A 22,783-nucleotide genomic window follows, 5' to 3' on the forward strand; every position below is an offset into this window, starting at 1 on the left:
TGTGGATATCCAGCACCCTAGCGCTCGACAAGACAAGGCTTCTAAACATCCCTTTTCCTCTTCCGCGTCTTTGCCATCGACCTCATCAAGATGCGTATCTCTCCGCCTCCCGAGGATGGTCTGCATCCAGCATTCCCACCCAGTCCGGACCCGTCCCGCAGTAATACAGTGCTTCCAACGACCGTGTTTGCAGCCACGAGCTTAGGAGCACTGAGATGGATCTTCGCCGCCACATTCAGACGACCAGCTCCACTTGCATCGGCGTGCAAGACTGTTGCTTACGCTGCGACATCTCTCGGGGCAACCCTTAGCATTCTCCAAGATCTCAACGCCATCGCGGTTAGAAAGTTTCTCGCCAGCCAGAATGTCGAATGCCCAGCACCTAAGTTCTTTGACAGGCTCGGGAATTTCGATCAAGACGATAGACTGTTTCTAGGAGGATGTATTGGAGTGTTCGCAGCAACCCGCATGCGAGGACCTTGGACCGTAACGGGTTGGAAGAGATCTGTAGCTGCCTTTACGCTGGGTTCTTTTGCCTCTGACATTGTGTATGGAAGCTATCGTACCTGGTCGTGGGACGTTGGCGAAACGAAAAGGTACCTTCAGGAACATCAGAAATGGGTCGCGCAGCGTGATGAATGACGCTCGCGAGTCGCTCAACATCACCCACTGGGAATGTTGGTGACTTCCACTGCCAGTCTCGAGATCGGCTCAACACCTTCTGGGTCGGGAGGCCATCACCACTTGGGAGGAATGCCGAACTCCTCAGAACAGGTGAAGGTAGTGGAGGAGGGTCCTCACCTTGCGCTACAGTCACCTGGTGATACAGAAGCAGTCCCGGCCGCAGCCACCAACTATACCTGGTCGTCTCCACAGCCAAGCCACGATCTGGAGCAACACATCGCTAGACTTTCCGAACGGCGAGGAAGTCTTGCTCACGAGGCTGAGCTTCTATGGGCGTGGCTATCAGAGAAAGAAGCTCTTTATTACAGCCAATTCAAGTCAATGGGAGAGTCCGACACGCCTGAAGCTCGAGAAAGACTGGCCTATATCAAACAACTGGGAGGTGCGCATGCTGCGGTGTGGCGCGAAGTTAGTATGTGCGATTGGATGATAGCCGACTCGCACAAGAGGATAGCGCAGCTACAATCCCGGCTGGCTAGCGATGCCGATTGCGTTACCTGGCGTGCTGGGTGCTCAGAGGCAGCGCGTGAGGCGAAGCCAGAACATGCTATTCGATCGTTGCAGAAACTTCAACGAAGCCTGTCTGAGCTTCTAAACTTCAGCCGCCAAAATACAGCGGGTCCTATGAATTTTGTTATCACCAAGACAGCTACTATGTCTTCAGTGGAGGTGATGAATCCCATACAGAACAAGATGACTACGAAGAAAGAAGCCATTGCAGACATAGACAGAGAACTCGAGAAGGTCACGAAGCAGATGGAACTGGATATCAAAGCGACCCGTCTGCTCATAGCTGATCTTGAAAGGGGACTGAAGTGAGAGGTGATATGCCGGTCGACATGTGTATAGTAACAATTTCAGCTTCATATCAGTAGATGGTATTGACACGCTGGAAAGCGAATGTGTAGGCATGGCTCTGAAAGGTCGCCAGGCTTGTGGTCATCGACACACTCCTCTCGATGCAATTAGGTGCGGTTGGAGGTTCAAAACAACTTTGTGAAGTGTTGAGATCGAGCTGGGCAGCTCATGATTACACGCCTCAGGCATTAATGCGTCTCGGTTCATTCCGAGCCAGGATCGGCTTAGCGCAGACCTCGCCAAGTCTCGTTCCTGCCAGTCTGAAATTCCTCCGCACTTCTGGTCGTTCTTGCTGTTTGTTAGCACGCGACGTTCGCAATATCACCAACCGACGACAATACGGGTTTGAGACTTCGCCGCCATGAAGCTCAACATCTCCTTCCCCGCGAACGGCTCGCAAAAGCTCGTCGAAATCGATGATGAGCGCAAGCTCCGCGTATTCATGGACCGCCGCATGGGCCAGGAGGTTCCAGGTGACAGCGTTGGCGACGAGTTCAAGGGCTACATCTTCAAGATCACCGGCGGCAACGACAAGCAGGGTTTCCCAATGAAGCAGGGTGTCATGCACCCAACTCGTGTCCGCCTGCTTCTGTCTGAGGGCCACAGCTGCTACCGTCCACGTCGCACTGGTGAGCGCAAGAGGAAGTCTGTTCGTGGCTGCATTGTCGGCATGGACCTGTCTGTCCTCGCTCTTGCCATTGTCAAGCAGGGCGAGCAGGACATTCCAGGCGTAACGGATACCGTACACCCCAAGCGTTTGGGTCCAAAGCGCGCGACCAAGATCCGCCGCTTCTTCGGTCTCAGCAAGGAAGACGACGTGAGTACTCCTCTGGAGGCTCTATGCCTCTTCGCCAACCCACCAAGCGGTGCTGGTTGAGTCTGGGACCACAGTCATACTGACATGTTGTTCTATAGGTCCGCAAGTTCGTCATCCGCCGTGAGGTTCAGCCAAAGGAGGGCAAGGAGGGCGCGAAGCCATACACCAAGGCCCCACGCATCCAGCGTCTGGTCACTCCACAGCGCCTCCAGCACAAGCGCCACCGCATCGCACTCAAGCGCCGCCGCGCAGAAGCATCCAAGGATGCCGCCGTAAGTCATGATCTGTACAAGACGATACAGTAGCAGTCACTGACATCATATCAGAACGAGTATGCCCAGGTCCTCCACAAGCGTGTCAACGAGGAGAAGGCCAAGCAGGCCGAGATGAGGAAGCGCCGCGCTTCCAGCATGCGCAAGTAAGCGTTGCATCTAAAAGGGCGAATGGGAAGTTGAATGCATGGTCTACGAAAGAGGATGCCCAATTTTCAATGTCGATCCGGCAATGGGTGCTCACTTTGACAGTAGAGGGCGGCGTTTGGGTCGGATCAATAGGCTGAGAATCAGTTGACAGCACGGAAAGCTGCCTCGATGTACCACAGCAAAACGTCTCTTCCCACGTGCAATATGAATCCCACCTCATTCGTGATCTCGGTGAATGTTGTCATTCACATGTTTTCCATACCCGCGCTTTCCTCGTTGCCGTGGGGCAGGTATCGCTTCGGCCCGTGTGGTGAATCTCGAGTGACAGCGGAAATTGAAAGCTTTAAGCTCTTGCTACACGCTCTCACCATGACACCAGCACCGCTACGCACATTCGCAAGACTGCAATTCCTAGTGTCGCGCAGTCATGGCGACCAACTCTATCAAGTTACTGACTGGCAACAGTCATGGCCAGCTCGCGAAGCAGGTCGCTGATCGGTAGGAATTTCTGCAGGCGTCACATGCAGGCGTCGGTACTGACATGCCGCAGACTCGGTATTGAGCTAGCCAAGATTATGGTCCTGCAGTACTCGAACAATGAGTCCAGCATATCGATCGGAGAGTCTGTCCGCGACGAAGATGGTACATTGCATCGAGAGCTGCGGCAGTCTATCATGCACACCATGTCTAACAGTTGGCAGTCTTCATATTACAGTCCACCGAGCCAGGCAACATCAACGACCACATCATGGAGCTCCTCATCCTCATCAACGCTTGCCGAACAGCCTCCGCTCGTCGCATCACCGCCGTACTACCGAACTTCCCCTACGCCAGACAAGACAAGAAGGATAAGAGTAGGGCTCCTATTACCGCAAAGTTGATGGCGAATATGCTGCAGACGGCGGGCTGCAGCCACGTCATCACCATGGACCTCCACGCAAGTCAGATCCAAGGCTTCTTCAACGTGCCAGTGGACAACCTCTACGCCGAGCCTTCGACTCTCAGATGGATCCGGGAGAACCTTGTAGTCCAAGACTGTGTCATCGTCTCCCCAGATGCTGGAGGAGCGAAAAGAGCTACGAGCATAGCAGACGGTCTGGATCTAGGCTTTGCCCTCATCCACAAGGAGCGTGCCAGGCCCAACGAGGTCTCGCGCATGACTCTGGTCGGAGACGTCAAGGGGAAGATTGCCATTATCGTGGACGACATGGCAGATACCTGCGGTACCTTGGTCAAGGCCGCAGATGTGGTTATAGAGCACGGTGCGAAGGAGGCCATTGCGATAGTGACGCACGGTATCCTCAGCGGTGACGCTATCTCCAAGCTGAACAACAGCAAGTTGAGGAAGCTGGTGGTGACGAACACAGTGCCGCATGAGGAGAAGAAGAAGCTCTGCGATCGCATTGAGACGATTGACATCAGTCCAACTGTAAGTGCTGACACGGTCCGACTAAGTGGGAATTCCCAGGATCTGACTTGAAGCAGCTCGCCGAGGCATGTCGCCGAACGCACAATGGAGAGAGTGTTAGTTTCCTCTTCAAGCATGCGCCCCTGGATTGAGGAGACTGAGCCATGACATTACGATAACACTTCCATACTGCAACATTGCAAGGCGGCGGCGTGCAGGAGTACTTCTAGACTAGCGTTCAGATACCAATACGGCATGGGCTGTACATGTAGGTATAGTAAAACGGACATGGAATGCATTTTGGGTTGATCAATATGCTGTACGAAGCCAAGGACTGAGGCCATTGTCAATGACACCGATGAAGAGCCCGCGAAGTCTTGTGTTGTCGAAGCACCTTGCTGCTCGTACGCTGTCATGACGCCAGGAGCTGAAGCAACTTGACCAAGGCTGGACTGAGGCCTCGAGGTTTACATGGTACCCGTGGTACCTAGTACTGCTGAGCCGATGGCAGACCGAAGAAACTATCCGAGGACTTCGTAACTTCGTCCTCTTCTTTGGCCTGAGGTATCCATATCTTGGGAGCTTCACATCGCTTGAGAAACGGTCCAGGCAGCAGGCAGCATGATATGCACTCGAGTCATGTTGCTGCAAGTGGTGGCTTGCACGTGAAAGCGTGTGCATCGATCTGGGAAACACACTGAACCTTGATTGTTGTCGCCGGTTGATGTAGAAGAGACTGTGAAATGTATCGGCGGTCGCGGAAGCAATGTGTCACGGCCCAATGCATCTAGCGGCGCACCAATGCCTTTGATGATGGTTGGCCAATGCCTCCACAGCATGCGAAAGTAGAGGATGAGGTTGACCTGTCGCTTTTGACCTCCCTCACAACCCCAGTGTTTCAGCGCTCCTGCCCAATCGATTGTTGTGCAGCCCTGCCACGCTAGCATCGGCATTGAAGAAGCGCGTGCCGCAGCCAAGGTAGCGCGAACTCTCACGCGTCGTTCCAGCGACCGAGTGCATCTGATATTACTCACTATGTCCCGCCCTCTGCGCTGTGCTGCTTGATATCTCCCTCACCAGACTGCACCGTCCATCAGAGTGCACATCCAGTCTGTCTGAGATCCTTGCGAACTCCAGAAGGCACGCTTCAAGAGCCCAATGGCTGCCTTGGCTAGCGCGTGAGCATATCAGGACCCTCGACTTTCACCACCTTGAGAAACATCCGAGTCCGACGACGCCCTCTGCTCTTACACCACCCACATCCGCCTTCTTGGTCGAGCCATCCATCGCTCTCGATTCATTCCTCTGTACAGTTAACGACGACCTGCTTGCTCAACGATTACGACGCTTTACGATCCATTGCTGTTGATTACCGCGCCCACCACCCGAAACGACCAACTCCTGTACTGTATTGTACTGTATTTCATGACCGCGTAGTCGTTACACCACGCCTGCTCGAGGGGCTCATCCTTGCTCCTGGAGCTCGTTGTCCAGGAAACAGCAGCGTGTGTTGGCAAGGGGACGTCGAGGGCATAAAAGAGCGCCGGCCGCCCTTCGTGCACCTCTGGTGGAGGCATTCTGTTTTGGAAGATTGGGTGGACTCGGGATACAAGAGCTGCGTATGGGCCGATCACCTGAGATCACTTGACATTCTGGTTGCCTGGTCACCGAGGCTGCATAAGCTGTGCGTCAACGCATCTGAGCTTCATCAAGAGCTGCCTTTTCACGACAGCCGGCTGGCAAAATGGACAGCGATGAGCTTACACAGCAGACACAACAATGCACTCAAGATGTCCTCGATCCACGCCGCGAAGGAAGGAACAACTCCGGTCTCTCGACCGAAGACATCTCGGATGTCATGTGCATCTTTCACCCTGGCACACCGGCAGCCTACAACTTAGCCAACTTCACAGCTCAACGTGCGCCGCAGTACATCTTGGAGGATGTCGACCTGAGTGAAGAGGAGCCGCTTCCTGCTGAAGCCACTCAGGACTTGGACGATGATCAAAAGACGTTTATTCTACCTGGAAGAGGAGATCGACCCATTCAGTCCTATGATTTCGCGTTTCGTTTCTCCACCAAGACACTCCAACCTGCCTGGGGCATCACCTTTGGGCGCAATCCAGACTGGTGTGACATTATCGTCTCTGGCGATGTGCACAAGCGGGTCAGTAACATGCACTTCGCTCTGTACATGAATGAGGCTGGCGTGATCATGCTTCAAGACACCTCCACCAATGGCACCATGGTCGATGATGTCCTTCTAAAGAGTAAGACTGGGCAACATCCTACTGCTCGCATGCTTAACCACGGATCTGTGATTCAGATTTTGTCACCGTCTCCGGAGGAGGCTATCAAATTCATTGTTCGCATTCCATCGCGCACCGGGTTCACAGATCAGTACTTGGCGAAGTTTGATGCGTACCTCGCCAGACAGATCGAGGCAGAAACAGCATATCGCAAGGCTCGCGGTGACGAGACCTCGCCACTGAAATGGAGAACCACACAGAACGCGGGAAACAGTGCTCTTCGCGCTCCGATCGTCTCCGATCAATATGGCATGCACTGGGACGGTGGGATAAAGTTCAACGTTGTCGCACAGATCGGCAAGGGGGCCTTCGCAAGTGTATATCAGCTCGCAACCAAAGGCGAAGGTCATCTGTATGCTGCGAAGGAGTTGGAGAAGCGCAGATTCATGAAGAACGGCATCCTGGACCGGAAGCTCGAAAACGAAATGAACATCATGCGGCAAATCAATCACAAGAGTATTGTAGCATATCACGGCTACGAGGACGCTCCCAACCACCTGTACATCATCATGGAATACGTTGGCCGTGGCGATTTGCAGCAACACCTAGCTGAGACTGGTCCTCTGCTCGAGTATACTGCCAAATCCATGTCGATACAAGTCCTCGACGCTCTAGACTATCTGCACAAGAAGAACATCACACATCGTGACATCAAGCCGGACAACATCCTTCTGGAGGAGCGACAGCCGCACAACTTCATTATCAAGCTTTCGGATTTCGGCTTGTCCAAGGTCGTGGACACCAATGATACATTCTTGAAGACTTTCTGCGGAACTTTGCTGTACTGCGCTCCCGAAGTCTTTCCTCACTACGACGGTCCACTGAGCAAAGGTGTCAAGCGACCGCGAGCTCCGCCCAAGCAGCACTCAAACAAGCAGCACACTTACAGCCAAGCCGTGGATATCTGGTCGTATGGTGCAGTGCTGTGGTACTCCCTATGTCACAAGCCGCCGTTCGAGGGAATCGCCGATCACACCGGTCGCGGTATGTTCGATAGGATCATGATGACTCCACTGGACGTTTCAATGTTGAAGAAGACTTCTAAGTCAGCTGTCGCGCTGTTAATCCAGATGCTCAACACCGACCCCTCTACTCGACCGTCCGCGGAGACATGTTTAAAGCATGAATGGTTCGCCGATCAGCCGCCGCCTGTGCATCGCCCACAACAGGCTGAAGTCCTTGGTGCCATCGCAGAAGAGCCCGAGGCGGATGCTACGGCTGGTGCAGATCCCGACGTTGCCGCACTTAGTATTCAGGAGAAGCCAAGCAGCCAATACAGTGAGGTCAGCCTGAATTCATCAGACATGAATTTCTTCGACCCTCGTCAATCAAAGCGATTCAAGCTCGATCACGATGAGAACGAAGAAGAAGAGCTGGTCGACTCTAGTCCGGAGCTGTACGACTCGATTCCTATCGCTTTGCAGCAGAATGGCCAGGCCCAGGTTGACGTCCAGGCAGAGACTGAGTCGAAAGTCAAGCCGAAGAAGCTCTTCGGCGAGATAAGTCAATCTGACCTGCAGCACACGGCGTACGGACAGCGTGCGAACACGACACAAGCCAACTACAGCAGCTCTGTATACTCTGAACACGTTCCCGAGTCCGAAGACAGTCGCGGTGGCGAACGATCATCTTCACAGGATAACAGAGAGATGTCTCCTAGCCTCTACGGTACAGAATCTATGGTCCGGGGAATGAACATGGATTCAGCTTTCGGTCAGACATCTGACGGTGTCGATCCGAAAACACCTTCCAGCTTTGGGGAATCGAGCGACGCCGATCTGTCACAAAAGACCCCGGCGGGCAATGCACCAGCGCCAGTAGCTGCGAATCAGCCACCACCTTTCAGCCGACAGATCAACGTCCCATTGCCGCCTTCGTATTACTGGAAGGCGAACGATCCCTCGACGCATACCATAGAGTACGCAGAGAAAGTCAGTGGTCGCAGTTTCGCTGCCGAGAAGATGCACTTGCCTAGAAAGCTTGCGTCTCCTCCCAACGTGGCACGTCGGGACAGTGCTAGCATTCAATCTAACCTGCGACAGGATGACTCCCAAAGACTGGCTACGACGAATGAGCTCTACGAAGCATCGAGGCCTGCGCTCGGTCGGCTAGTAACGACGCATGACTCCTTCGCCCAGATCACCATAGATCTGAACAAGAGATGGACGAGATGGGGTCGCACGCCCACCAACGAAGTCGCATTCGACGACCAAATGGAGCTCCGTGTACCAAAGACGGCTTTCGGTGTGTTCTGGTCCGCACCAGAGCTTGATCAAGTACCGGAGGATGACGACATCACAGGCTTGCCTGGTCTGTACTGCGGTATACTCACTTTCGCTAGTAACGGAGTGCATGTGAACGGCGTGCAGCTAGACAAGGGAGAACCTGGCAGACAACGATTCGGTCGACTGCATACTGGAGACATCATCGACATCTGGCCATGTGCCAGTAACAAGAAAGATCGCCTCAGATTCAAATGCGAATTCTACGCTGGGGCGGGCAAGCACCGCCGCACAAAGGATGGGCCAAAGTTCAAAGTGGAGAGGGAAGGACGCAGTCGGTCTACCTCCCAGTCTACTCAAGACAAGAAGGAGGCGGCAGCTGCCGGAGCTGCTAATGCGCAGACCGGTGAGGAGGAGAAGGATGACGATGAACTGTTTCCATACCAAGATGAGGCTATCTTCGGAGACTGCGAGTCTGAGATAGTGGACTCTTTTTGATTGCATTTTGTTAGCGGATACCACATGGATCGAAGCTAATACCGGAGGCCGGTAGATGATGCATCGATGATATAACAGACAGCAAGGCATGGCGCGGTCGGTGGGAAGTGGACTTAGATACTACAGGCATTGGGAGGACATGATCTCACTCTAGCTCCAGCAGAGAGCTCTGTTGTAGTTTTAGATCAGCTGCATGTACAATGATGAAAAAGACTACTCATGAATACTGTCAACGTCATGAAGTGCTCGTCACATCGTAAGTCATGAATGCTGTCTTATCTACGTTCTGTCGTTTACACTTTACTCGTTGAGCAATCCTGCAAGATGTGCCAGACTCCTTTTTGCATTGCAAAGCCATGACCCACCGCTCCTTGTGCACCTCGTCGACGACTCACGCCCAGAACCCGATCTCTCCTCATGCCTGACACCAGCAACCGAAACCTTCGTCTTCGACATCTCAAACTCAACCCTCACCCCACCACCTTCCCTCCTCCTCACAAGCCCCAACCCCCCCGGCGCCGAAATCCCATTATTCGCCAACAACACCCCATCCCCCTGCGGCAACGCAACCATCCTCACCCACTCCTTCATAAGCCCCGGACTCCCCGCCAACGTCCTATTCGCCATAGCATACGCAATAATCCCCGTAACATGCGGCGTCGCCATACTCGTCCCACTCAGTGAATTCACCATATTCTTCCCGCCGATCCATGAACTTACCACGTCGACACCGGGCGCGTAGAGGTCTACGCATTCGCCGTAGTTGGAGAAGGAAGCCGGAGAAGCGTTGATGTCCACGGCGCCGACGGTGATGGCACCGCCGTGCGTGCCGCCGGAGGAGGCGGGCGAGGAGCTGCAGGCGTCGGTGCCAGCGTTGCCGGCTGCTACGCAGGTGTGGATTCCGGCGGAGATGGCGGCTTCGACGGCTTGGTTTATGGAGGTGACGGGGCCGCTGGAGGCGAGGGACATGGAGATTACTGAGCCGGCGAAGTTGTCGCCTGAGCGTTTGCGAGCGTCGTGGCGTTGGATTACGTAGTCGATTCCGGCGACGACGTTGCTGGACCAGCCGCCGCCGTCGGCGTCGAGAGTTTTGATGCCGTACAGTTTCGCGTTGGAGGCTACGCCGAGGATGTCGCCGGCTGCTGTGCCGGAGACGTGAGTGCCGTGGCCGTCGAGGTCTTGCATGTTGTTGTCGAAGGACCAGAGCATGGAGGCGCGGCCGCTGAAGACGTTATGGTCGGTGTAGATGCCTGTGTCGAGGATGTAGATGTCAGCGCCGTCGCCTAGGGCCGTGTCGGAGTAGGAGTAGGTGTAGTCCATTGCTTGGGCGTTGCCGTGGACGCTTGAGGCGGTGGAGATTCGTTGGAGGCCCCAGGGGGCGTTGGGGCGTGAGTCGGGGGAGGTGATGCTGCCGCGGCTGATTGTTACGGCTTTTTCGACGGTGGAGACGTCGGACATGTTGGCTAGGAGGTCAAGGCAGTGGGACTTCATTGAGGCGGCAAAGCCTTGGAATGCGCTGTTGTTGAAGACATGGCGTACGTCGGGGTGGTTCTCGTGGAGCTCCAAGCGTTGCAGTACCTCAGCGACTTGAGGTGTGATTGGAGCGTCCTTGTTGACAATAACGATATGTTCGTCGCCTCCAGATTCGTGGCTAGTCTGCGAAGTGGCTGCCCGAGCAGAGGCTGTGACTGTTTGGATGGTCGTGACAGTAGTCACGGCGGGAGCCGATAACGCTGGTATGCTGAGCAGTAGACTGGCAAAGATTGAGAGCTTCATGATTTGATCCATTGTGTGGCAGCTCGCCAGCAGCTGCTTGGAATTAATGATTAGGACCTGTAAAAAAGAGCGGTATGTGGCCCGTTGCCTGAACGTGGGCCAGTGAATGAACGAACGTATGAACGAAAGAACGTCTAGGCTGTAGTGGCTGGTGCCGGAAAGCTGTGGTGAAGTACGAAAGCCGAGAGAAAGGACGCGAAGTTGAGTACTCATTCATAGTTTCAGACCCTCTTCGCCATGTCGTACGCCACGAAACAATCGCGAGACCTGATTGAGTAAGTCAACAGATCGTATACTCGAGCCTCCACAGTCGAGACACGCATCAATGGCCGTGGCGGCTACGATGCTGTGACCGTGATGTGCAGCGGAAAGCTGAGACACAGCGCGACAAGAGGTCGACATGTGCTATGCACGATGGCACGGAGATTACTGTATCTTGCCTGGCGGCGGCTCTGCACGTCTGCTTCGCGGTGTTTTTGAGGGAGTCGTGCCAGTGAAGCGCTGAGGTCGACGGCTGAGGCCATCATCTGAAACGAGTCGCATGGCATTGGCTGCAGCGCGTGAATCTAGCGGCAAGAGCGCGCTATTGTCCTCGGCGGGTGTTCCGTATAGAAGTGGCGCTTCGTCGAGTCTGCGACAGCGTCAGTGATGAGACTGTCGTGGTGGTGAAGGTTGCAGACTCGATTCCAAGACAAAGTGTTGAAGTCGAGAAATGCTCGCTATCTCCACGTGAGATCGCGTTGGCCTTCAAACGCCGCTGACACAGCCTCTTTACATATAGACTAGCGCCCTTTGGTCCGCCGCTTTCACGGGTAAACACAGTCGCACACCTGGACAGCCCTGGAGGCTAAGACGCATGTGCAACTGCCGCGTGCTTGCCAACAATACTGCTACCCTCGCAGCATGTCTCTCCTTCCTCTCACGCAACATGTCATACAGCTAAGTGCTTGTCTTCCTGTACCTTCTCTTGCGGATCGCTGCAGCAGCTACATGTACTCCACCTCCATCGTACTCCATATTTGCTAACCTCACCATCCACGTGGACGCATTCTTCCGAACCATACGACCGACTGTAGCGCTAGCTCTGCCACACTCTCATCTTCTTGATAGCCACGTTCGCCAGAAACGCTACACAACAGAGAATGCATTTTCCGCCGCCGCCCAACTCCCGCTATCTGCTTCCACCACTTCTCGCCTGCTTGCCCACATCCTTCGCATCGCCACGACCTCCTCCTGCATTACTACCGCTCCTCGCGCCGCTGCTAAGACAGAGGTTAAACTACTTGTCAGGCGATTCGAATGGCAACAATGGCTGGCTTCCGCTGTTATCATGGGACACGCAGAGAGCTTCAAAGCTGCCCGCTGTGGTAGAACGCATGGATCTCGAGCCCCATCCTGTCTCAGGAGAGCTAGAGATCGAGGACACAAGACCTGCAAAGTATCGACGGCTGGATGAGGAGACATTGCAGTCAAGGTTAGAGGTGGAGCAGTTTGGCCTTGCGCCTGTATTTGTTTGGTGTGAGAAGGACGATCATGGAGGGACTGAATCAGGTTGGAAGCTTTCTGAGCTTCGAACTATGGACGATCTGGAGGACGGCACGGAGTGGTTGGAGACGCCTTCTGCGGCCAATGATGCTGCCCTTGCACAAAAGGAGGAAGCTCCACAAGTCGCGGCAACACAATTGCAAGAGGAGGAGGATGACGAGGATGATGACTACTGGAACGCATACGATCAGACGCCAGCTGCTAGGACCCCGGCAAAGCGATCGCCTGCTCCCATGTCGTCTTCCATACTCGGCACGTCCAGCAGGACGACGGCGAAAGAAGATCAGGATTATTATGCCAGGTATGGCGAAGAGGTACAACCAGCCATGGATTCCCACGATCCCGATGAAGATACTGGAGATATCGGGAACAGCACACTCACTGGCCGCGCCATGCTAGAAAGCTCACAGCAAACAATACCAGGACCCGGTGACAGCGCAGGCATCACCGACCAAGCAGACTACTTGAGCTCATTACAGCCGCATACAGCATGGACCAAACCACACGACTCTGCAGTCCAGACCGCTCTAGATCAAAGTATCAACGGCGAGCACGAACTATCGATGCCCCGGCCACTTTCACCCACGACTTCACATTCCAGTGTCGATAAACTAGAGGAGAGAGCAGCGGAGATGAGCTCAAGTCATGAGTCAGATCGCGCACAGCATGCGATAAAGCAGCATATTAGCACGGATATGAAGAGTCTCTTCAGGCTCGCGAGGGCAAATGGCATGAGTAGGGAAGAATTTAAGCGGATCGTGAAGACGGAGCTGGACGTCTTGAGTATGCACGAGCAGGATTAGTGGTGTTGTCCATGACTTGATACTTTCGTTTGATTGTGGATATTTTGGCATTGTCGGCATTTGCGCTGTATGGCGGGACTGTGTTGGTTTATTAGTCTTCGTCTCGGCAGATGTTGCCCATGTACAGTCCGTTCGAAAACGGGAAGCATTTTTTGTTTCAGGGCGGTGCGTGTCTGCTGAGCCTACTTTAATCGCATGGTTCCGATGCGCAGCAGATGTCATAGGCGACAATGATCATCGAGACAGAGCCGCGAAACACAACCCCAAGCCGAAGAATACAGTACTGCTCGACATGCACCCTACCGCCCGTGAAGCATCGCACGTGCCAAACCCAGCCCAAGCAATTCCAACCCGTGCCCAAGCGTTTGCCAAGTCAATGCTTGACTCTGCAGCTCGATCACAAGATCTCATCCATATGAAGCACGCTCGACGCATCTAATGCCTGTTAAAGAGGCTGAGCTCTCCCACACCTCCTCAGCCTCAATGCAATCGTCAGCTGCGCAGCAGACAGCCGTGACTTGCGAGTGATGAGTGATGTACTGCCACATGCAGGCCTCGTTTAGTAGTGGCTGAGAGATCGTCAAGCCACCCTTGGCCCAGGGTTGGCTCCGCCGCTGGCGCGTCACCAAAAAGTCTGGAAGGACATTGATCCCGGTCAAGCGGTCTCGTAGTTCTATCAGAGATCTTTGCTGTTGTTCCGTTCTTGTCTGCAGAGGTTCTACTTCATTATCATCAACCTGCGCATCTCTACGGGCTTACATCCACCACCACGAAGAAAAGCGACTCCACGACAACTCGTGTTCATTAGAAGCGCAAGCCACTTAAGCGTCCAGGCCTGCATCGAACACTTCGTCATCCGACCGACGATCCTTCCGCGAACTACCACCAGCTGTCTCGTTCCGCACCACATCTGAAGCAAGCGCTCTCTCCTTCGTAACCACACACCACACACTACACACCTGAGCGCGTTTACCTAGCCTCGACATTCTGTTACCTTCACTTCGCGATCTCACATCTACGAACACCACATCACAGCGGACAACGTTCATCACTGTACGCGATACATCGAGAGACACTGGGTTTGGGCGTCGCGACTGATACTGTACAGCAAAACCAATCACAATGTCTGCTCAGGGTTACTACGGCGGTGGTCAGCCACAGTATGGTGGTCAGCCTCAGTATCCTCCACAGTCGTAGTAAGTTGGCCATGCATTATCGTACTAGAGACTCATGCTGATGATGCGAAGCGGCGGCGGCTACCCACAGGGACCTCCACCACAAATGAACTACGGCTACCAGCAGCCTCCCCCGATGCAGCAAGCCCCACCACCACGACAAGACAAAAGCAGAGGCTGCCTCGGCGCATGTCTCGCGACATTGTGCTGTTGTTTCGTTTGCGAAGAAGGATGTGAATGCTGCGCGGACTGCTGCGAGTGCTGCATGGACTGCTGCTAAGCTTTCCGGAACTTTGAATAACCTCGAGCGGAAGGATGAAAGCAAGGATGGAAGCGGAGGCAGTCAACGGTGCGTGAGCAAGGCTCCAATGCGGCGGAGTTGTGGCTGGATGAAGTTCGGCATACGCTGGCTGCCAGGGCCTCTCTGAGCGTTTGCTTTCTGTGTGTATGCTGGTCATTGCGACAGTCTGGATACCGTAATACATGTGATTTCCTTGTGTTCGGTCATGCTGTGCTGGCGAACGTGGTTGCAGTCTCCAGTCTGGCTGACTGATAATGGCTACACAGTCGATCTGTGTAGGGAGCTCGCTGAATATGGGTTGAAGCGCACTGCTTCAAGTACGAGAGGCCGTAGACCCCACGTCTGAAGGAAAAGCTCAGTGCCTGGCGTGCAAGCTTTCCGTGGAAGTAACAATCCAGTACTCGGAGTTTGAGTTCCGTACATACGAGGGAGCCAGCTTCAATCGTCTTCGTGGCGACATTCGGAATGCCACTCGGGCGGCAAGACCTCCCAGAGCCTCTTGATTGCGAAAGGGCCCTGTATAGCAATCTGTACTGGGGCGAGCTGCGCCGATAGTGCAAGGCAGGTCGACGGCTTCCCTCGCCATGGATCGCAAGGTGTACAAGTGCCAGTGAAATAGAGCTCCTCTATCACGACGGCCGGACCAGATACCCGCCAAGCGCTCGATCAAACTTCTCGACACGAATGGGCATCTCCATGCTGTAGAAGGGATTCTTCATCACGAAGTTGCCATAGATTTCGTAGCAACGTCGAATGACGAGTTCTGTGTTTGGCTGCTCTGGGCTGGTGAATAGTAGAAACTTGACACCAGTGGGCGTTTGATAACATGTCAACCTGAAATGGCTGCTTTCGAGACTCTCGATGCCGGTCGTTGGTGGTTTCCTGTTTCCCGGTGGCTGTGGCGCTGACGGGGCCGGATTGATGCTCCGGGAGATGGCGTGAATACCATGGAATGTTCCTGCCAGGATCAGGTAGTCGTTGGAGTCGAGCTTTTGGAGGCCTGGCGCAAATGTCCGGTTGTAGATTAAGCCTCCTGATGTTGAGGTCAGTATTGCCGTCTTGTATGGACGTAGCTTGTTACGTACCGGCCTTGTTGATGATCAGAAGTGCAAATACAACCATTGTGCTGATATCGTCGTGAACGCCACTACTGTCCCGCTGGAACGATGGTCTGGCAGTGCTGCAGATTGATGTTATGATGAAGCGCTCACCAGAGCAGCAAGCACGGCAAGTGCAATACGCGCTAGACACGCGGGCCGGGATCCGAATCGCCCTGCATACGCGTGAACGCTAAGGATGATGGAGCTCCAGCTTCCACGCTCACTCTGACGCTCTGCTGTCTTGTCACATTCACGACCAATTTGCACGACGCTCGCCTTTCGAACCTCCGCTCAAGTCCCGGCGATGGTCGAGCACTCGTCCTTCTCCCGCATCACTTGACCTCGACAACCCACCAGCACAACAAACATGGCGCAAGTCAACACCTCAGGAGCGATTCAGCGTTTGACACGCGAGCTGGCGTGCGCCGAGAAGAATGAGGATCTGTCGCTCAAGGTCGCATACCGCGATAACGACGTGCGTTCAGTACGAGCCATGATCATAGGCCCTCCGGACACTCCATACGAATTTGGCTTCTTCGAGTTCGACATGAAGGTGAGCCCAGTCGCTACCAGACGTCAAGCAATGATCACCTGCTGACTGCTCCGCAGTTTCCAAAAGAATACCCGATCAAGAACCCACATGTTGTATGCATCACCACCAATGGTGGTAGAACGCGTTTCAACCCCAACATCTACGCTGAAGGGAAGGTGTGCCTCTCAATCCTGGGAACATGGCGAGGCAACCCCGGCGAAGAGTGGTCTAGTGCACAAGGCTTGGAAAGCGTCTTGCTGAGCATTCAGAGTCTCATGTCCCCAAACCCATTCGAAAACGAGCCTGGCTACGAGACCGCAAAGAAGGAAGAGCCGAACCCGAGCGCCTACATCGCAAAGATCAGACACGAAACATTGCGCATATCCGTCATGCAGCGAATGGAGAGCATACTTCAGATAAAGCCCGAGAGATCCGAGCCTGTCGCAAAAAAGTTGAAAAGCAGGGCCAGTGCTGCGGTGCCCGAGCCACCACAATCACCACCCGACAGCAACAGCGACGCGGCTTCCGGCAGCTCAGCATACGAGTACAATGCCGAAGCCACCTTCAATGCTCTTGACCTGGTACAATGGGATCCATTCGCGGACCTTGTCAAACGACGCTTCCTCTGGTACTACGACTCGTACGTCCGCTCTATCAACAAATTCAGCAACGACCAGAAGGATGGTGCTGCCTTCAAACGAGCGGAATTCGAGTTCCCTCCAAACAGTATGGAGGGTAACTTCGACTACAGAGGTCTGAGATCACGACTTGGGGCCATCATGGACAAGCTCAATGAGGAGAAACGCCTGTGGGAACAGCAGGGCTTACAACAAGTCGCTCAGTCCAGCCAAATGGCGACACAGCTTGCTTTTCAGTTCAAGCAGCTGCAGTACAGCTGGAACGAAGGTCAGTACAGCGGGCCGCGCTTGGAAGTCAACCTGCCCGACCCCAACAATCCTTTTGTGTGGCAGCTTACTCTCTTCGGCGAGCCGATGAGCAATCTGGATGGCGGTATCTTCAACATGAAACTGCACATCCCGCCGAAATTCCCCAGTGCGCAACCTCGCGTCACAGTTGAGACACCCATATTCCATCACCGCGTGAGCAGCAACGGCAATCTTTGCTACTTTCCGGTCAAGGAAGACGAGATTAACTCCCACCTTCAAGCTATTATCGACTCGATCGTCGACGATGACGACAAAGTCAAGTACGATCCGCGCTGCGCAGTCAATCCCGAATCCTTCGAGCTGCGGTTTGGAGGTACCGACAAGCGAAAGATCTACAACAGGAAACTGCGAAGAAGCGCCCAAGAGTCCAGTGAGTTCTTGTGAACCAGTCTCTCTTTGCACCCTGCAAGCACTTTCATACTCGCCATTTCATCGCAACCACGGACAAGGGTGGCAAGAGCAGAGATTTCCGACATGAAGTCAGGTCATACATGATCACACTCGAGCAGTGTCGGCATTGTGAGCTACACCTCTGCGCTCTTCACGCTTCTCTGAAGACTTTACACCAATTTCAGTCGGTGTTGCTGACTACTTTGCTAACAGGCCTTGAGCTGGATCCTACCAAGGCAAGGAATCAGTACGAATGGGTTATGGTTACGCTACTTCAGCGGCTGAGGCTGCTTGACGACTGAACATGTTTCGAGGAATCGGCGTTCTGGTACCAAATGATAGTATGATACCCTGGGAAGCGTCGTTGGCGAGGCGTATAGCGTAAACAGTAAGAGTATCAAGCTCTACACGATGCACATTAGTTGTCACTCCATATAACATGAATGGATTGAATGGATTTCGGGGCCGGCAAATTGAGCTGACACGTCCGTGACGCGAACCCTCGCAAGGCAAGAGTGATCGCGTCTTCCCAAGCTCAATCTTAGATCGTTCTCTACACCTAACACTACACACCACCGGACATCGCAACAATGGCGCTTCTCGTCGACAAACATCGTCCTCGTACACTCGAAACGCTTACATACCATCCCGATCTCTCTGACCGTCTCCGAGCATTGGCAAACTCCGGCGACTTCCCCCATCTGCTCGTGTACGGACCGTCTGGTGCTGGCAAGAAGACGCGCATCACGGCAACATTGCGCCAGCTGTATGGTCCTGGCGTTGAGAAAATCAAGATTGACAGCCGTGTCTTCCAAACAACGACCAACCGCAAACTCGAATTCAACATTGTCTCCTCCAACTACCACCTCGAGATCACGCCCTCAGACGTCGGCAACTATGACAGAGTGGTGGTGCAGGATCTACTGAAAGAGGTGGCTCAGACACAGCAGGTCGATTTGGCTGCGAAACAGAGATTCAAGGTTGTCGTCATCAATGAGGCAGACCATCTGACACGAGATGCTCAAGCTGCGCTGAGACGAACGATGGAGAAGTACAGCCCGAACTTGCGTCTCATCCTGCTAGCCAATAGTACGAGCAACATCATCGCGCCCATTCGATCACGTTGCCTGCTGGTGAGAGTAGCTGCGCCGACGGAAGAGGAGATCTGTGAAGTGCTGGCCAGAGTGGGCAAGGACGAACGATATCAGTCTTGTGAGCCGCTCGAGAAGAAGATTGCGAGGGATAGTAAGCGAAATTTGCGCAGAGCTCTGTTGATGTTTGAAGCTGTTCATGCTCAAAAGTAAGTCTGCCGGGCGTTTTGATCGTGAGATACACTGACATAAACAATCAGTGAAAATGTGTCTGAGAAGACTCCGATCCCTCCTCCTGACTGGGAGGCATTGATCGAAGCGATAGCCAAGGAAATCATCGCCGAGCGGTCTCCTGCGCGGATAATGCAAGCGAGAGCAAAGCTGTACGACCTGCTCTCGCATTGCATCCCAGCTACGACGATTCTCAAAGTATGTTCTTCTCCAACCTCATACAACTCGAACACTCACTAACCACTCCCTGCTAGACACTCACTTTCAAGCTCATGCCAAAGCTCGACGACAGCCTGAAGCCCGAAATCGTAAAGTGGAGCGCCTTCTACGAACACCGCATCCGAAATGGGTCCAAGGTCATCTTCCACCTCGAGGCTTTCGTGGCCAAATTCATGCGCATCTACGAGGGACACCTGCTGGGCATGGATCTTGACTTTGACGACTAAGGAGGACATACAATAGCCTTGTGTTTCACATGCTCTGTCGGCATTAGCGCGGCGTTACTTGGAGGGCAGCTGCAGCTCTGGATTCGCAAACGTCATAGCTACGGGTGGGATGCAGTGGTGTGTACATGCATATCAAAGTCTTAATGAAACAGCGTTGAGCCTCACACGATCAACCACGTTTACTAAACTCAAACGCCCCAGCTCCATACCAATTCCACGAGACCACAGCATCGCTGCCAGTGAGCAGAACACCATGTCTTCCAACCTCATGGACACCGAGAAAGGCGGCGAGCAGACCCAGCACGTCCCCAACCACCACCCGTCCAATCTCCCTCCCTCACTAACACCCCCTACTCACAGATACGAAGGCGAATACACCGACGTGCAACCCCACAAGAAATCCGGCGGCCAGCTCGGCGAGACTGCAACAATGACCGATCCCTCCCAAACAGACGCCGCAAAGCAACAAGCCGCAGCACGAGGTGAACGGACGGCGGAGAATATCCGGTATGGACAGACGATCTCGGAGGGGGGCATGAGTGGCTTTACGACGGGTCAGCAGGGCGGTGCCACGCAGGGAGGGTATGGGCAGGTGCAGGGTTCTGCGAAGGATGGTGGTGAGGGTGATGGCGATAGTGCGGAGAGTCAGAGGAGGAAGGCGGGATATGGTGGGGAAAGTGATCATAATAGGGAGGTTGGCGCATGAGGTGATGTTGGACCGGTGGTTGTGGGCAGTACTGTCGACCGAGTCGCTGTGCTGGGACGAGTCTAGGGCGTAGTGAGTGGATTTGACGTCTGGTCGTCCTCTGACCTTATAAGCCACTCTGGGAAGCTCATAGATGGCCTTCATCCTATTCTCATCCTCTCAACGACCAATGTTGGCATATAGCTATTACATTGCTCACACGTCGATCTATATCTACGTCACGGTCTTGTAAGCTGCTCACGCCTTCCACCGCAGCATTGTCACGCTCATCTTCGAGAACTTGTACGACCCCTGACCATCCCACGTACTCTCCTCGATGCCCACAGACTGCGTGTCTGCAGTATTTGTGACGTTCCACTCCTTGCCTGTGACGGTATACACGTCAACCTTACCACCCTCGGCACCGACACCATCCAGCTTGACCTCAAAATCGTCAGTTTGGTGCACATTGACAACCGCCATACTGACCCATCCATCCTCACTGACAGTCGCAGACACATCAAGCCAAGGCGTATCCGCCGCAGTCTGCAACCACTTCGGCTCCGTCTCGCCCTCGTAAGCTCCACAGCTCACATGCGTGGCGATCGTGTGTCCGCGCATATACTTGCTAAACAACAACAGCGGCCACCAGATCGTCTGCTTGTAAATCCCATCTTTCGAGGTCATCAACGGCGAAATCACATTGACGCTCTGCGCAATATTCGCCATGCCGACGTGTTTGCTCTGTCGGATGAAGACGTTCAGCCATATGCCTACTGCCAGTGCGTCGGAGAGTGTGTATTGCTCTTCAGCTCCGAGATCGCCGGGTGCGCGTTTGGGGTCCCAGACGTTCCATTCGTCGAAGCAGATTGATTGGCGAGGTACGCTGGCTGGGACGCCGTTCTCGATCCGAGCTAGGTCGATTAGAGAGGCGCAGATTTCGATCGCTCGTTCCGCTGAGCGAGGAGCTACGGCGTTCTTCAGCGGGTCGCTGTCGCAGGCGGTGTAGATGTGGATGCTGTGCATGTCGATCAAGCTGGCCGTGACGTTCCCGGCACCTAGGGCGTGCTGGTCCCATCTTACGCATTCTTTGACTAAAAGATTAGGGAGTCAGTACATAGTATTGACGAGACAGCGCAGAGCGATAGAACCGCAACACAGCTAGCAGTCTCTCAGCACGACCCTATAGGGGCCTGCTGTCGTGCGCGTTGTCGTGTGTATAAGACAAGTAAGCAATTTTGAGACACTGCTAGCTCCGCCGCAACTGTATGTACTCCCTAGAACTTACTCACGAGTGTAGAAGTCCCATGTCGAATGGCCAGTCTCGCCGCAGAGGATGAGGGTGATGGAAGGGTCGAGGAGTTTCAGTGCTTTCGCCCATTGGTATGCTTTCTTTGAGTAGTCTTCTTTCGTCATCTGCTCGACTTGCCATGGTCCCCAGCATTCATTGCCTAGCGCCCAGTACTTGACGTTGTAAGGCTTCTCGCGACCATGCCTTCGCCTCAGGTTCGCATAGTGTGTATCTTGCGTAGAGTTGCAGTACTCCAGCCAGGCGAGTGCTTCATCGAGAGTGCCAGTGCCGAAGTTGAGCGCCAGATATGGCTCCGTCCCCACAATCTCGCACCATTGCATGAACTCGTCAGTCCCGAATTGGTTGCTCTCAACACCAAGCCATGCTAGCTCTGGCCTTCTTGAGCGTTTCTCTTTCGGTCCAACACCATCAAGCCAGTGGTAAGTTGCAACAAAGTTGCCTCCAGGATATCTCACAACTGGGCAATCGAGCTCTTTCATTGCCTCAATCACGTCTTTACGGAAGCCGTGCTCGTCGATCAAGTCCTTGTTGGAGTTGTCTGGATCGTACAGGCCGCCATATATGCAGCGACCCATGTGCTCTGTGAAGCCTCCATATATGTTGTCGTTGATGTTGCTGAGCTTGCGATCTGGATGGACTGAGATGCTGGCCTGCTTGCCTGCTTCCAGCTTGGTGAAGGTCGTCATGATATTATCGGTACGAACGAAGTTGGCTGACAACGAGTTGGCTCGAGTGTTATTGAGTCGTGTGCGGTGAAGAAGTTGATGAGTATAACGAGTGCGTTTTCGTTGAAGATAAGGACTAGAGCCGTGGAGATGATGCTGAGAATGAGTATAATCGCGGTCCAGTCAATAAGTGATTTAATAAGTGAGGCGAGTGATGTTATTACTGCCGTTCGCTGATTAGCTGGGATGGCTCGAAATATCCTAAGAGCGAGCTGAAGGAGTGAATCAATAAAATCGAGTATATCCTTCTAAGACATACTAGATGATAAGGTAGTAAGGGGAGGGAAATAACTCCAGGGAGCCGATGAAGAAAATCAACATACCTCGACAGCAGGCAACAGCCCGTTCCTGCAGTTCGGCGTCTGACACCATGTTAGGTGGTTGCGATAAGTGAGGCAGGTAGCAATCGCCCCTTACTTACATGTATATCGAATTCGGGTGTCCTCAAATGTGATGACAATAGCGTGACAGAGGAAAGAGCATTGTTTGATCCCAACGGCGGCCTG

General features: G+C 53.8%; 11 protein-coding genes across 11 annotated transcripts; 8 read left to right on the plus strand and 3 right to left on the minus strand.

The window, feature by feature from the left end:
• Positions 1-675: 675 nt before the first annotated feature.
• Positions 676-1,503, plus strand: CLAFUR5_02052 (uncharacterized protein; the record flags this gene model as incomplete). The annotated part of the gene is made up of 2 exons (XM_047901200.1): positions 676-1,096; positions 1,118-1,503. The coding sequence occupies 2 exons, from the start codon at positions 676-678 to the stop codon at positions 1,501-1,503; spliced, it is 807 nt and encodes a 268-aa protein (XP_047755558.1).
• Positions 1,504-1,903: 400 nt separating this feature from the next.
• CLAFUR5_02053 (Ribose-phosphate pyrophosphokinase 2) lies at positions 1,904-4,341 on the plus strand (the record flags this gene model as incomplete). The annotated part of the gene is made up of 7 exons (XM_047901201.1): positions 1,904-2,359; positions 2,458-2,631; positions 2,686-2,777; positions 3,247-3,279; positions 3,332-3,423; positions 3,483-4,210; positions 4,267-4,341. 7 exons carry the CDS (start codon positions 1,904-1,906, stop codon positions 4,339-4,341), a joined length of 1,650 nt encoding a protein of 549 aa, XP_047755557.1.
• A 1,592-nt stretch (positions 4,342-5,933) lies between these two features.
• CLAFUR5_02054 (Serine/threonine-protein kinase RAD53) lies at positions 5,934-9,218 on the plus strand (the record flags this gene model as incomplete). Its single annotated transcript, XM_047901202.1, has 1 exon — positions 5,934-9,218. One exon carries the CDS (start codon positions 5,934-5,936, stop codon positions 9,216-9,218), a length of 3,285 nt encoding a protein of 1,094 aa, XP_047755564.1.
• A 300-nt stretch (positions 9,219-9,518) lies between these two features.
• Positions 9,519-11,006, minus strand: CLAFUR5_02055 (Subtilisin-like protease 2; the record flags this gene model as incomplete). The annotated part of the gene is made up of 1 exon (XM_047901203.1): positions 9,519-11,006. One exon carries the CDS (start codon positions 11,004-11,006, stop codon positions 9,519-9,521), a length of 1,488 nt encoding a protein of 495 aa, XP_047755563.1.
• Positions 11,007-12,136: 1,130 nt separating this feature from the next.
• Positions 12,137-13,342, plus strand: CLAFUR5_02056 (uncharacterized protein; the record flags this gene model as incomplete). Its single annotated transcript, XM_047901204.1, has 1 exon — positions 12,137-13,342. The coding sequence occupies one exon, from the start codon at positions 12,137-12,139 to the stop codon at positions 13,340-13,342; it is 1,206 nt and encodes a 401-aa protein (XP_047755562.1).
• A 1,122-nt stretch (positions 13,343-14,464) lies between these two features.
• CLAFUR5_02057 (uncharacterized protein) lies at positions 14,465-14,797 on the plus strand (the record flags this gene model as incomplete). The annotated part of the gene is made up of 2 exons (XM_047901205.1): positions 14,465-14,538; positions 14,590-14,797. 2 exons carry the CDS (start codon positions 14,465-14,467, stop codon positions 14,795-14,797), a joined length of 282 nt encoding a protein of 93 aa, XP_047755561.1.
• A 650-nt stretch (positions 14,798-15,447) lies between these two features.
• CLAFUR5_02058 (Transport protein particle subunit trs23) lies at positions 15,448-15,940 on the minus strand (the record flags this gene model as incomplete). Its single annotated transcript, XM_047901206.1, has 2 exons — positions 15,448-15,851; positions 15,904-15,940. The coding sequence occupies 2 exons, from the start codon at positions 15,938-15,940 to the stop codon at positions 15,448-15,450; spliced, it is 441 nt and encodes a 146-aa protein (XP_047755566.1).
• A 345-nt stretch (positions 15,941-16,285) lies between these two features.
• Positions 16,286-17,781, plus strand: CLAFUR5_02059 (Ubiquitin-conjugating enzyme E2 Z; the record flags this gene model as incomplete). Its single annotated transcript, XM_047901207.1, has 2 exons — positions 16,286-16,471; positions 16,528-17,781. 2 exons carry the CDS (start codon positions 16,286-16,288, stop codon positions 17,779-17,781), a joined length of 1,440 nt encoding a protein of 479 aa, XP_047755565.1.
• Positions 17,782-18,377: 596 nt separating this feature from the next.
• CLAFUR5_02060 (Replication factor C subunit 5) lies at positions 18,378-19,555 on the plus strand (the record flags this gene model as incomplete). Its single annotated transcript, XM_047901208.1, has 3 exons — positions 18,378-19,087; positions 19,139-19,307; positions 19,364-19,555. 3 exons carry the CDS (start codon positions 18,378-18,380, stop codon positions 19,553-19,555), a joined length of 1,071 nt encoding a protein of 356 aa, XP_047756670.1.
• Positions 19,556-19,664: 109 nt separating this feature from the next.
• Positions 19,665-20,261, plus strand: CLAFUR5_02061 (uncharacterized protein; the record flags this gene model as incomplete). Its single annotated transcript, XM_047901209.1, has 3 exons — positions 19,665-19,672; positions 19,757-19,855; positions 19,916-20,261. 3 exons carry the CDS (start codon positions 19,665-19,667, stop codon positions 20,259-20,261), a joined length of 453 nt encoding a protein of 150 aa, XP_047757426.1.
• Positions 20,262-20,498: 237 nt separating this feature from the next.
• On the minus strand, positions 20,499-22,238 carry CLAFUR5_02062 (putative alpha-L-arabinofuranosidase C; the record flags this gene model as incomplete). Its single annotated transcript, XM_047901210.1, has 2 exons — positions 20,499-21,334; positions 21,533-22,238. The coding sequence occupies 2 exons, from the start codon at positions 22,236-22,238 to the stop codon at positions 20,499-20,501; spliced, it is 1,542 nt and encodes a 513-aa protein (XP_047756668.1).
• Between the last annotated feature and the right edge of the window lie 545 nt (positions 22,239-22,783).

Source organism: Fulvia fulva, chromosome 1, assembly GCF_020509005.1.
Source record: "Fulvia fulva chromosome 1, complete sequence".
Taxonomy (NCBI): domain Eukaryota; kingdom Fungi; phylum Ascomycota; class Dothideomycetes; order Mycosphaerellales; family Mycosphaerellaceae; genus Fulvia; species Fulvia fulva.